This window comes from Poecilia formosa, unplaced genomic scaffold, assembly GCF_000485575.1.
Source record: "Poecilia formosa unplaced genomic scaffold, Poecilia_formosa-5.1.2 Scaffold391, whole genome shotgun sequence".
Classification (NCBI taxonomy): Eukaryota; Metazoa; Chordata; class Actinopteri; order Cyprinodontiformes; family Poeciliidae; genus Poecilia; species Poecilia formosa.
The window spans coordinates 186325-199051 of NW_006800330.1; the positions used below are offsets into that span (position 1 = coordinate 186325).

The following is a 12727-nucleotide window of genomic DNA, read 5'->3' on the forward strand; positions in this document are numbered from 1 at the left end:
TTGTTTCTAATATTGATCGTTTTTGGTGCTTGTATTTACCATAGAATTAAAAATTAATAAAAACGACTTAAATTGACTATTAAAATAGTTTTTATAAAATAAAAAATAAAATAAATGAATACTGGAGTCGGTAAAAGTTAGACTTTATTTCCACAACTACAAATTTATATTCTAGGAAGCTAAAATCCTCATTGAGCAGCTAGGTGTATTTCACTAAACTAAGACTAAACTTTGTAACAATTGAAATACAGATTAGTTGTTTCAGATTTTACAGGTGCACCTTAAAGGACAGTGATTAGAAAATTAAACTTGTTCATTCTGTCAAACCGTTTAAGATTAAATGTTTCAAGATTAATTGAATACTTCAATTAACTTTTTATTTAGATTATCTGTAAACGGTTATAATTTGCTTTAGTTTTTGTTTTAAAGTGGTTTAGATCTTGTGCTTGATTAAAAATATAACACTGCAAGTATAAAAAATTCACTAAACCATCTGGGTTTCTTCACACTTGTGCCAAACCTGCAGAAAAGTAGCTTTTTTTTCCCTTTACTGTAAAATGAAACGACAAGAACAGAGAGTAGCTGAACTTTCAGCAGGGGGAGCAGCTGCACCACCTCTGTGTCCTGAAACCATTATTATTAAACACTGTTTTTACTTTGTGGGCCGTGACTAATGAGCCACCAGCATAAAATGCTGCTTGATTATGTGACGGCAGCAGCGTCCTCAGAAATACGTGTGCTTTCTGTTGACGAGCAGGCAGAGCGAGGACAGAGACGCTCCCAGCTTGGATGCTTCACTGCAGGCCGTCGGCAGCAGGGTGTAGTCCGGCAGCTTCTGGAAGGCCTGCAGAGAGCCGACAGGAAACGATTCACTCATCCAGTTACAGAGTCATAACTGGCTCAGGCTAATGCAGGAGGAGGGGGATAACGGCTGCTGGAAAGCAGAGTGGTTCAAATGAATCACTGGCATGACACTAGTTCAAGATCGGAAACTTGGTTGGACTTCGGCATCTGCTTATTGCTAAATCAGGATTTTACTTTAGTCCAGGGTTTCTCAAGCTATCTCAGGCTGAGGACCACTTAACCCACATGTGTCAAACATAAGGCCCAGGGGCCAAATCTGGCCCGCCACACTGTAAAAATATGCTATCGTAGCAAGTATTGTTTTTGTCTAGTTTATAGTGCAAATATCGTAATACACTTGAAATGAGAAACTAACTTAAAAATAACTTATAAAGAAGACATAAAGGCTTGTTTTAAGAAAAAAATTAATTGAAACGAAAAAATACTAGATTGTTTAACTTATAACATTGGGGAATTGTGCTTTTACAAGTAAATTTATCTGCCAATGAAACTAGAACTTTTTCATCAATATTAAGGAGTTACTGAGTTAATACAAGCTTCTATATATTGCTGATATATAGTTACTTGTAAGTTAGTTTTGTTTTATTTCAAGTGTAGTAAGATTTTTGTAATAGAAACTAGATAAAAAAAAATACTTGCTAAGACAGTATATTTTTGCAGTGTGGTGTAAGGTGTTTTTGCAGCACCGTTTTTAACATGGCTGTTAGCAGCTGTGTGGTTAAATACTGTGTTATTAATCAAATCAAACCATTTTTTATCCGTTTACTGACAAATTACATCAGTCAATACTTCCAGTTTAATTGGGGACTTGGAAATTAACGTAAAATCAACAAATTGCGTCATTTTACTATGCTTGTGCATGACGGAGTTTATTGAAATATTTTTCAGAAAAATGGTCAAAAACATTGGCTTTAAGTGATGCCAACTCCCACCTCCAGGTGGCAGTGTAGTTTACTGCTACTGTTATTTCAGAGTAATAACGTTATCATATTGCAACATTTTTTGCAAATTTTTCTAAATTAGGACCAGAAAAGTTTTGATTCTTATTGCAAAAAAAAAAATAATAATTAAAAAGTGAAATTCTGGAAGGTCTGATTGATGTGAAAAGACGTTCAATATTATTTAATTTTAAGAATAACTTATCAAATGCAGAGACAGTTCTAACCATTTATCAGGATTATCAATACATTTTAGCACAACCGGCCCTTTAAGAACTTAATGTCCTCATAAATATTTGTACTTTATTTTTTAAATTCTGTTTTTAAGCTAAAAAAACAGTAAAAACGCCCCAAAAGTTTTATATTCAACATTTTGAAATTTACAATCCTAGGAAAGTATTTTAAATATTTCAGGACAGTTGGAAGTCATTTTCCACCTTAATGGATCTAATTTGTAACAAAGAAGTGGTGAACTCACAGAGACGCTGTCAGGACACTCCTCAGCGGGCCGGTGCAGCAGGAAGTCCCGTTTGGACGGGCCTCTAACGTAGATGCAGTTAGCCGCAGATTCCTCTGGGACGGTGAGAACGTCGTAGTGGTGATCGGTCAGCTGCTCCATCATCTAAAACCAACACAATTACACACACGAAACCTCAGCTTACCAAATAAAATAATGAAAAAAAACACTGACTGCTTGGAACACGTTACAGGTTAATTATGCTTTTCTTTTATTCTTAAATTCACATTTTGCACATTTTTGTTCTTTCATTTGTTCCCAAAAACAACCTAAGTGCTAAAAACACTAAGGTGATTAAAAAAAAAAAAAAAAAAAGTTAATGTTTTTCATTACCTGAAAAATTAGTAGTTTCAAAGACTTTCAGAATGTAACAAATCAGCAGGAACTCCCCGTCGCCTAGCAACCCCAGCCCGTCGCCTAGCAACCCAAGTGGAGCTCCAGCACATTTGGTCTGCTGGTTTTAGGAGGAATGAAATCGTACAGTGCATACACTGTACGACGGCTGCTGGTAAAGAAAAGTGTTTTGTTGTTGACTTAAACCACTTTATACATGTACAGTTGTATAATTTGGGGATCTGTTTGATGCCACTTTCAGGTGTGAGTTTAAACGTTGAGTTGGGGGCGTGGCCAGCAGAAGATTATTTGGATTTAAAGTGACAAAACGCCCTAAAACAGCTAAAATATCATTATCAGAAAAAATGGACACAATATGTCACCTTTTAAAAAAAAACTCAGTTCAAACCCGACTGAAGGCGTCTTTTTAATGCACACTACAAAAACAAAAAGTCTTGCCAAGTATTTTTTGTCTAGTTTCTAGTGTAAATATCTTACTACACTTGAAACAAGACAAAACTAATTTACAAGTACATTTTCACAAAAATATAGGAGCTTGTTTTAAGTCAATAATTCTTTAATAAAGATGAAAAAGTACTAGTTCCTTTGGCAGATTATTTCACGTATAAGATGGGAAAATGTCTCGATAAGTTTAATAATCTGCCAATGGAACAAATAATTTCTTAAAATCAATAATAAGGAATTATTACTTAAAACAAGCCTCTACTTCTTGCAGAAAAGTTACTTGTAAGTTAGTACATTTCAAATAAGACAGAACTAAGATATTTACACTAGAAACTAGACAAAAATAAGATTGAGTGTTTTTGCAGTATAGATTTTACATTCACAAATCAAAACGTTACAAAGATCCAGCATGTGAGAGGGAAAGAGGAAACGGTGCGCTCTCACCCTGAGGGTCTTCTTGGCGCCGTCGCCGTTGCTGATGATGATGGTGTCCGGTCCGCCCATGGAGCAGAAGTTCTTCAGTCTGGCGCCGCCGCAGACCGGGACGGTGGACACAGCAAAGTCCTGAACAGATCAGAAAATTTAAAGATGGACGTTTTGAGACCCGAGTTTTATTTTAACAAATCTCACCGATCCACAGTTCAGTCAACGTTAACCGGTTCATGAATTATAAAAAGCTTTTATTGAGAAACACATAAAAGTTTAATGTTTCCATCCTTGTGGGAGTTGCTCCTTCCGCCCAGAATCTGTTCAGAACTACGGACAGGTTCCAGACAGAACTACGGTTCTGGGCGGGTTTCCTGAGTCTGGACCCAAAAGCTCTGAATACTGAGTCACTTAGTGCCGAGTAATTTGATCCAAGTACTAAGTCCTTCCTCCTTTTCTTCCCTAGTCCTTCATACAGAGAAACAACAAAACGGAGAAAGAGGAGGAATGAAAATAAAAGAAGAAAGAAACAAGGAAACAGAGGAAATGAAGGATGAAAAGAAAAAACTAATGGAGCAAGAAAACAAAAAAGGATGAAAAGAACAAAAGGAAGGAAACGAGGAGAAAAGGATGAAAGGAATAAGGAAAAAGAAAAGAAGGAAGGTAGGAAAAAACTAATGAACAAGGGAAGTAAGTAAGGAATGAAGGAAACAAAAGAAAGGAAGGAGGAATGAAAGGAACAAGAGAAATAAAGGACAAAAGGAACGAGGGAATCAAGTAAGGAATGAAGGAAACAAAAAATAAGAAGTACGGAGAGAAAGAAGGAATGAATGGGGAAAGGAGCAAGGGAACAAAAAAGGAAAGAACAAACGAACATGAAGAAAAGAAAGGACAAAAGGAACAAGGGAAGTAAGGAATGAAGGAAAGAAGACGAACAAAAAATAAAGGATGAAACGAAGGAAGGAACAAGGAAACGAAGAAGGAAACAAAAAAGGATGAAGAAAGAATTAAATGAAAAATGAATTCCACATTTTATCTTGTTGTTCAGTTTTCCTCAGATCTTGAGTCACTAAAATCAAATTTAAATCTTTTCCAGAGTCAGAAGGATCCATGGAGCCAAACAAAGGAAATGAACATGAAGTTTGGTTTATGTTGCAGCTAATGGCGCTAAATGCTACAAAGACACTGCTTTGCTTTTCATTGGACGAGTTCAGAGTCAGCCGTAACTTTGAGATGACAAATATTCCAGCTGACTCTTTATTAAAATCTTCATAAAAATCAGATTTTAATCAAGATTTCCACCCATGTTTTCAGAAAGAAAGAAACAAAAGAAGAATGAAAACTGGGTCAAATTCCTCTTAAGGAGAAAACATATGAGGACGACAAACGCTTCCTGTTAAATCCCCCGCCCAGAGCGCACAAACACCGTCCACCCAAACAGCATCCATAAAACCATGTGTGTGTGTGTGTGAGAGAGAAAGAGAGAGAGACAGAGAGAGAGATGCACTCAGCAGAAGTGGGGAAAATCAATCCTAATGTTGGTTCTCATCAGTCCGGAGGGAGGGCAGCGTGCGGTCCTTCATTATCCCAGGAATGAGGCGACCTCATTCATCACCGCTCACAGACAAGAATTCCCAAAATGCAATAAAGCAAATGACCACCTGCTCACTTTGGCAGCGGCTCTGTTTACAGTCCTGGCAGCGACCCGGCCTCCACCGCAACGCACAAATGTGGTAATTTATCACTTTTCACTTCCTCCAACTTCTCTGAAAGAGCTTTAAACTCCAGGAGTTTAAAGAACTTTAAAACATCAGCCTGGATCCAGGCAGGTGTGTTAGTGACAAACGCTTCATGACAGATTTCTGTTTTTAACAATTTAAACATTAAATAATCTGTTTCTGAATATAACACTAGATTATTTAGGGGGTTGAACAAATTAGGAAGCTGGAGAAAAACAGTAGAAGTGCCTGGATTTTAAATTATTCACAGCAAATGATCTGAAAGTTCAGTCCTCAGAAAGCAGAAAAAAAAAGGTTTAAAAAGACGAGAGAAAATCAAAAATCAGACGGACGGACAGATGGATTGAATCTTTAGACAAACCCAGGGAATATAAATATTCCTGTTTTTCTTGCCTTAAATTCTCCTAAACTTCTCCAGACTCCCCCAGACGGTCAGGTCCCTGAACGCAGCGCTCCTCCATCGATCATCCATCTACTTCTCACCAAGTTCCAACCGGCTTCTCTCTGCTGCTCCTTACCCTGAAGGTGTCTGCCAGCACCTCGGCTCCTCTGCGGTTGGTGTGGGAGGAAATCCCCACGAAGAACTCCCTCCCTGTGAACAGGACGTCGCTGCCCTCCAGCGTGGCGCCACCAGAGTCGCCTTGTTCATCGCCCATCTCAACCACGGTCAGGTTGAGCTCTGACATCACCCTCCTCACCGCGTCCGCCTGAGGAAGAGGAGAAATGGGTACAGGAAACGACCCACTGTTAAACTGCAAATTAACTCACCTGCCAAAGGGTTGCAGTTCTTAAAATCGACACTAGATGGCACTGAACACAACATGCTGCTCCTTTAAGGGTATTCTCTATTAACTAACTGAATTTTAACTTAAACTTTTCAGCTAAAACTTTACATTGAGTGACTGATACACAAGAGCAGATCTATTCAATCTAATTCTATGCGACATCATGCTTTATTATTTATTTTACATTACAGTTAGAATTCCTAATACTTTCTGAACCACTTGAAAGAAAGTCTGTTGTAGTTTATTTTTATGTTCAACTAAGGTAGTCAACCTATTGCTTTTGTCTATTTCAATTTCTTTATTATTTATTTTACATTGGTTGTTTTACTCGTAATTGTACTAAGTTTGGTCAACATGTAAAATCAAACTAAAGCTTTTACATGTTGACCAAACTTATAAAGCTCTTCAAGTGTGCTGTACCGGTGAAGAGTTATTAAACAAATTTGTACTTCAGTACACTTACGTCTGTGTTTTTAAACAACATTTCTCCAGTGGTCAGCTTTTAAAGACCGAAGAATAGCTGTAGCAACATATGGAGCGAGGGTGGATGGATAAATAGAAATCGTATTAAATGTAAAAACAAAATAAAAGTCTGGAAATCCAAATATTTTTCCATTCTCTGCCTACATTTTCAAATAGAACAGATTATTAGACTTATAACAAGATATTTTCCCATGTTTTTAGTGAAACAATCAGCCAGTGGAACTAGAACGTGGTCGCTAGGTTACAGGGTGGGCTTGGCTGGTGTTGCTAGGTAACGGCCCCAGTGGAACTAGAACTTTTTCATCAATATTAAGGAATTATTTACTTTAAAAAAGCTTGTTGAAAAGTTACTTTTAAGTTAGTTTTGTCTTATTTCACGTGTAGTAAGATATTTGAACTTGAAACTAGACTAAAATTACTTGGTAAGTTTTGTGTTTTTGCAGCGTGTCACCCAGAAATTTCAACACAAGGGGAAATAAAGCCACAACTCTAATCCATCAATACAAGTAGAATGAATAATTTTCTTTTAAAACCAGCTGTGAATCAAGATATTTCACAATCAGATTTTTTTTAATAACCCACTTCAGCTTTTTATGTAGCAGAGTTTCATGTTGCAATTTCTGGAAATATTAGCAAAATGATAAAATGACAAATCCTGAAAGACGTCAGATTACTTATTATTTGAGGAATGCAGAGGGTGAAGCTGAACTGCTGCACCTCAAATCAGGCTTTGGTCAAGCAGATAAAGTATTACTAATAACGCTGCACAGCTGATCTCATACATTTCTAAAAATAGGGATGAATGAAGTTTGTTCCCCGGTGTCTTGCTGTAAAGGCACTTTTAAGTTAGTTTTGTCTTATTTCAAGTGTGCTAAGATATTTGCACTAGAAACGAAACCAAAGATACTTGGTAAGATTTTGTGTTTTTGTAGTGTAGTGTTTTTGGGTGATGTGCTCCATCTTCCTGGTTTTAGTCAGAACCCCAGCAGCAGCAGGAAGCTGTTCAACTAGCGTATGGCTTGGGCCGGCCCTGCAGCTTCACTTTCCTGAAACAGTCCCACGTCTCTGAGCCCCACTGAAGGATTCCCTCGTGTGCTGCATTACCTCACTGCGTCTCTGCTGCTTGAACGGTCTGGTGATGAGCGCCGTGTCCCCCTGGATCACCGCCACGTCCTCTACCCTCCAGCTCTCCGGCAGCTCAGGGTCGGGGGGGATTTCGATCAGCTGCAGGCCCACCTTCTGCCTCAGCGCCCCGGTCAGGCAGCCGAACTGCCGCTGGGCTTTGGCCTGGTCCACCGTGACCTCCCCGTTCTCACGGCCCTCTCCAGCTGTTTTCCCAAAGGTCTCTGGGATGCCTCGCACCACGGCGTGGGTGAAACGGCCATAAGGGCACATGTTCGCCATGACTGCAGCTCAATGCTTCTGCTCTGCAAGGGGGAAAAAACTAAAGTGGGTTTTCTCCGTCCAAACACAAGGAAGAGGAAGTGGGGATGTTTAAGCAGAGATCCTCATCCTGGTTGGCTTCTTCATCGATTATCTAATCCAAGCAGACCTAAGAGAGGAAGACGAGCACATTAGCATTCAGGGCAGAAAAATACACTTGTAGCTAAAGATTTGAACGTGAAAACAAGCTGGCATTGTTTAGCGCTGGAATATTTGATAAGACTGGGATTTGCTGCAGCTTTTCACCAGATGTGGGACAATTGGCCTTTTATCATCTTTCCTGTAAGTCACAGCAGTCCCCCACAGAGAGCCTGCAGAGAGGGAGCGGGTCCCCCTCCATACAGGATGTTTTCTTTAAAACTAAAGCAACAAGTGCTCCAATTTAAAATCCAAGTATTTTTAGGACAGAGCAACACATCAAACATCTCAGGAATACTTTTAAATGCTTAAATTAACATTCTCCCCCTTCAATCTAGGTCAGAGTTGCATTAAAATATGAGCGCATCGTTAGCAGAGTTCATGTTTTTATCATTTTAATCCCCTTTTTGTTTGGGTTTACCCGGCTGCAGGAATCAGCGTAAAGCCGCGCCGCCCCAACAGTTCAGCAGATCTTTCCAAACACTTCTGATGATGTTCCACATCTTTCCAAAACAACAGGGGAGAGGAAACCAGCGCCACAACCGGGTCAGATTACAGATAAAACTCAAAATCCACGCCTGCTCACCTGCTTTAAGTGTGTTTTTTATGCCTTCTGCTGTGTTTTTTCCAGTTTAATTTAATTTCCACGCCAGCTCTGCTCCCGTTACTCGCTGGATCCCTTTTTCTCTGCTGACCAACCGGAGAGTCAAGAAAGCGACTGTGGATGTGAGGACTTCCGGTTGAGTTTTTCAAAATAAGGCGACTAGTTAACCCGAAATGTAAACATTAATCAGACGTCAAACTTAATCAAATGCGTTTAAAAATGACAGATCACAGTTCGGTGGGCAGGTTTACTTTACAAACGGGAATAAATTATGAATATAATATTTTAAATAAATTAAAATGCATGGTTCAAACACCGATTAAATAATACGCACAGTGGAAGCCATCTTATTATTACAGCAGAAGCTAATATTCACAAGCTTCCTTATTTCCGGTTTTGGGAGTACAGCCAATCAGCATCGAGGAAAATAAATAGGGCTCTTTGATTGGCTGCTTTGCACACCAGCTAATTCCCACTTCCCAAAATGCATTTTCTTTCAAATATTTTAGATTTTCTCTACAAATAAGTAATTATGTTCCACAGAAACAAAATTACCTTGCTAAAGGACAGAATAATGAAAATAGTTTTTTTTTTTTAGATTTACGTCTGTATTACGTATTACAGTTTATGTTAATTAATTTACTTTCGCTTCTATGAACTCACAAACTCACCCAAATGATGATGTGGCATCTACCTCAATATATATTTACTTCTGTGCAAGTAAAAATCTGTCGTCCAAGAAATTGCATAAATAAAAGCAAATAAGTAATTTGTAGAAAAGCTACTTTAGAACTGAGTACCTCATCATAAAATGTGATCTAATGTTATCAAACAGACAAAAACGTGCAATTTCTGGTATTTTAAAGCATAAAATATAAAATAATGCAATTTCAAAATGGCAGGAATAACACAGCTACAAATCAACATTTTTAAACATAACACTTATGAAACTAATACAAATAACGTAGTTTATGTATATATATATATTAGAACATGGTGACCGAAATTACATGATCCCCAAATTACATAAAACTCTCAACAGAACATCAGAACAAAAACATTTAGTACACCACTAAAAAGTGTGGTTTACTAAAAACTAGCCTTAAAATACTTTTTTTTCTTCAAAACGTTATTCAAGTACATGTAACTGAGTAAATGTAAGTACTTACGCAGCACCTCTGATAATAAATATTACATTTCAGGAAGGAATTGGTTACCGTTGTGCTTTTAATTTTTGAAACGCAGTTGCAAGACTTCCGGTTTCGTCGTATATTTGAAGGTGGCTTGATGCAGCTGCTCTCCTGGCGCCCCCCATCCCCCACCGCCCTGTCCAGACTCAATCAGCTTTGATTCCCGTGTCACATACGCTGATGTTTTAAATCTCAGTAATTAATCACGATCACGAAGAACCAACCTGTCTTACTTTTAGCCCTTTCTTTTAAAACCAATATTCAAATAATATAAATACTTACGAATCAACTCGTGGATGTTGTCCCCAACTTAACCCGCAAAAGAAGGTTTAATTAAGTTAAAACGCCAAATTAATACACAAGAAAATAAATAAAATGACCATAGAACTAACAAACAACAACGACAATAATAATAATAATAATAATAATAATAATAATAATAATAATAATAATAATAATAACAGTGTGTGAAGTTTTTATGTATGACTATGATTGCACAAAGATGTTTAAAAAAAAACCAATACATATCAAAAAATGACCAAATTAATTGCACATGACATCAGTACTCTAAGATAAGACATCAAGGATAATCTATGACAAGGATATAAAAATGAAATATGAGAATGAAAAAACGTAGCCATGCAATAATAATGTGCAAAATTACCAGAAAGTAGAAACGATCCAGCTTTAAAACAAACCTTATAAAATGAAACAAAAAGACTTAAAAGTGTCACAAACATAAACTAAAATCAAAATGAAACTTCAAATATGACAAAGAATGAACAAAAACACAGATGAAATATAATGAAATACAATCATATAAGGAATGTCAATGATTAAAACATAAACAATTTAATAAATACAATTATATCCATCATTCTCTTGAGTTTAAATTCTTTTCTCCCAAATTTACCAGTTATGTTTAAGTAAACACTGTTTTCAGTGTTTTGGGCTCTAATGCTGCAGCTTTTGTCTCAGGCAGCCAAATTAAAGACAGATTTGTGTTTTTCGAGGATTAAGGAAGCTTCTGTAATCCTAAACCAACATCTCCGCTGCCCTGAGTCACATTTCAGTTTATTTTACTGCAGATTGAGGAATATCAGCCAACTTCTCCAGCCATATTTGTCTTTGTGACATGGTGAAAGATAATCTGTCCTTTCCTGAGATGTGGGTCAAATGAAGGGGAGATAGAGATAATGAGGCTGCCTCATCTGAAACAGGATGTTAATGAACTTTGTGGACAATTATTGGTGATATTTGATTAAACAATTTAGTTTTTCAGTGATTGTTTTTTGTAGATTTTAGCCTGGGAGGGATTCACTGTGTGGTAATTATGGGCTGCACAATATTCCCGTCTAGTGACTGAACTGAGTTACTGCAACACTGAGGGAGAGACGGGAAGCAGACAGAAAATGTGAGGTGGATTTAGGAGTGCAGGGATGTGTGTGAGGATGGAGGATGGTAGACAGAGGCTGCAGAAGGGATTAAAGGCTCCATCTGTCCAACACAATCCTTCAGAAAACACACAAAACAAACCAGACGACACTAAAGCTGTCCCAAAATACAAAAAAATTAACTATTTACAGCCATTTAAACAATGTGAATGTAGGTTTTCACTCCAAAAATATTAAATAACAAGAGGATTAAAATTAGGTTTATTATTTTTATTGTTTAAAGGATCTGAGTGTATAATTTTTCAGGATTAAAATGTATTTTGTTGTCATTGTGCACGAAGAAAACAAAACAAAAACAAAATAAAAAAATACCAACTCTCGAAGGCAAGTCAAATAATTTAATAAATTAATAAATTAGTATATCTCAAGAGATATAAAACATAGTAGAAACACAGAACAACTCTGATGTTAAGGAAAAATAACTTTCCAGCTATGTTATATATTTATAATATACTTATTATAAATAAATACGTAGATATTTATTTCTATGCATCTATAAATATAGATATATATATTTATAGAGTGACGTTTTCAAGCTTACTCTGAAAACTTCTAACAAATCCTCATTTCTATCTATTTCTATCAGAGCCAACTCAAGGCATATTGAGCTAAGCTGCTGCTGAGCGCTCTCTGGCCACCAGGGGGCTCCAAACATCACCCTACATAGAAAGCAGATATCAAAATATCCAATTTATGACGTTAATGTTTCAGAACCTCAAACCAACTTAGATATTAGTCAAAGACAAGACAAGTGAACACAAATTAAGTTTTTAGATGAAAGTATTTATTATTAAAGGACGAAAACAAATCAAAACCTATTAACTGGTTAGGCATATAGCAACAAATGCAATCAAGTGTTTGAGATGACAATAAACAAACCTGGGTTAGTAAAGTGAATCTAAGTTAGAACAGTAAAGTTAAAGCTGCAGTATGTAACTTTTATAAATTATAATGTTTTTTTTTTTTTACATATTTGTTAAAACTTTCACCATGGTTTGACAGAATGTTATGAGACAGATAATCTGTTAAAAATGAGTTTCTCCCAGTCTTCCCAGTGCTCCCAGTGGTAACTAGAAACAACCAATCAGAGCCAGGAGGTGGGTCTTAACACTGTCAATCACAGACTTGCTCGAGTTTGTTCTCTGTTGTGCTGCAGCTAGCATAGTTAGCCAATTCTGGTGGCTGATAAATGGTTTTCCTGTAACGGAAAGTTGTTTGTTGGCCATTAGTGCATTTAGCAGTGAGTACATGAGAGTGATTGACAGCAGTAAGACCCGCCTTCTGGCTCTGATTGGTTGTTTTTAGTCGGTTACTTCAGACATCTGTAATTAGTCAGGGAGAAAGTGGA

The 12727-nt window shown here is 37.1% G+C and overlaps 1 protein-coding gene across 1 annotated transcript; it reads right to left on the reverse strand.

Moving 5' to 3' along the window:
- Positions 1 to 127: 127 nt before the first annotated feature.
- On the reverse strand, positions 128 to 8910 carry ddah2 (DDAH family member 2, ADMA-independent). The gene is made up of 6 exons (XM_007575869.2): positions 8718 to 8910; positions 7655 to 8102; positions 5801 to 5989; positions 3562 to 3681; positions 2281 to 2424; positions 128 to 844 (listed from the first exon to the last, which is right to left on the reverse strand). Exons 2-6 carry the CDS (start codon positions 7952 to 7954, stop codon positions 725 to 727), a joined length of 873 nt encoding a protein of 290 aa, XP_007575931.1. The 5' UTR covers positions 7955 to 8102; positions 8718 to 8910; the 3' UTR covers positions 128 to 724.
- Positions 8911 to 12727: the final 3817 nt, after the last annotated feature.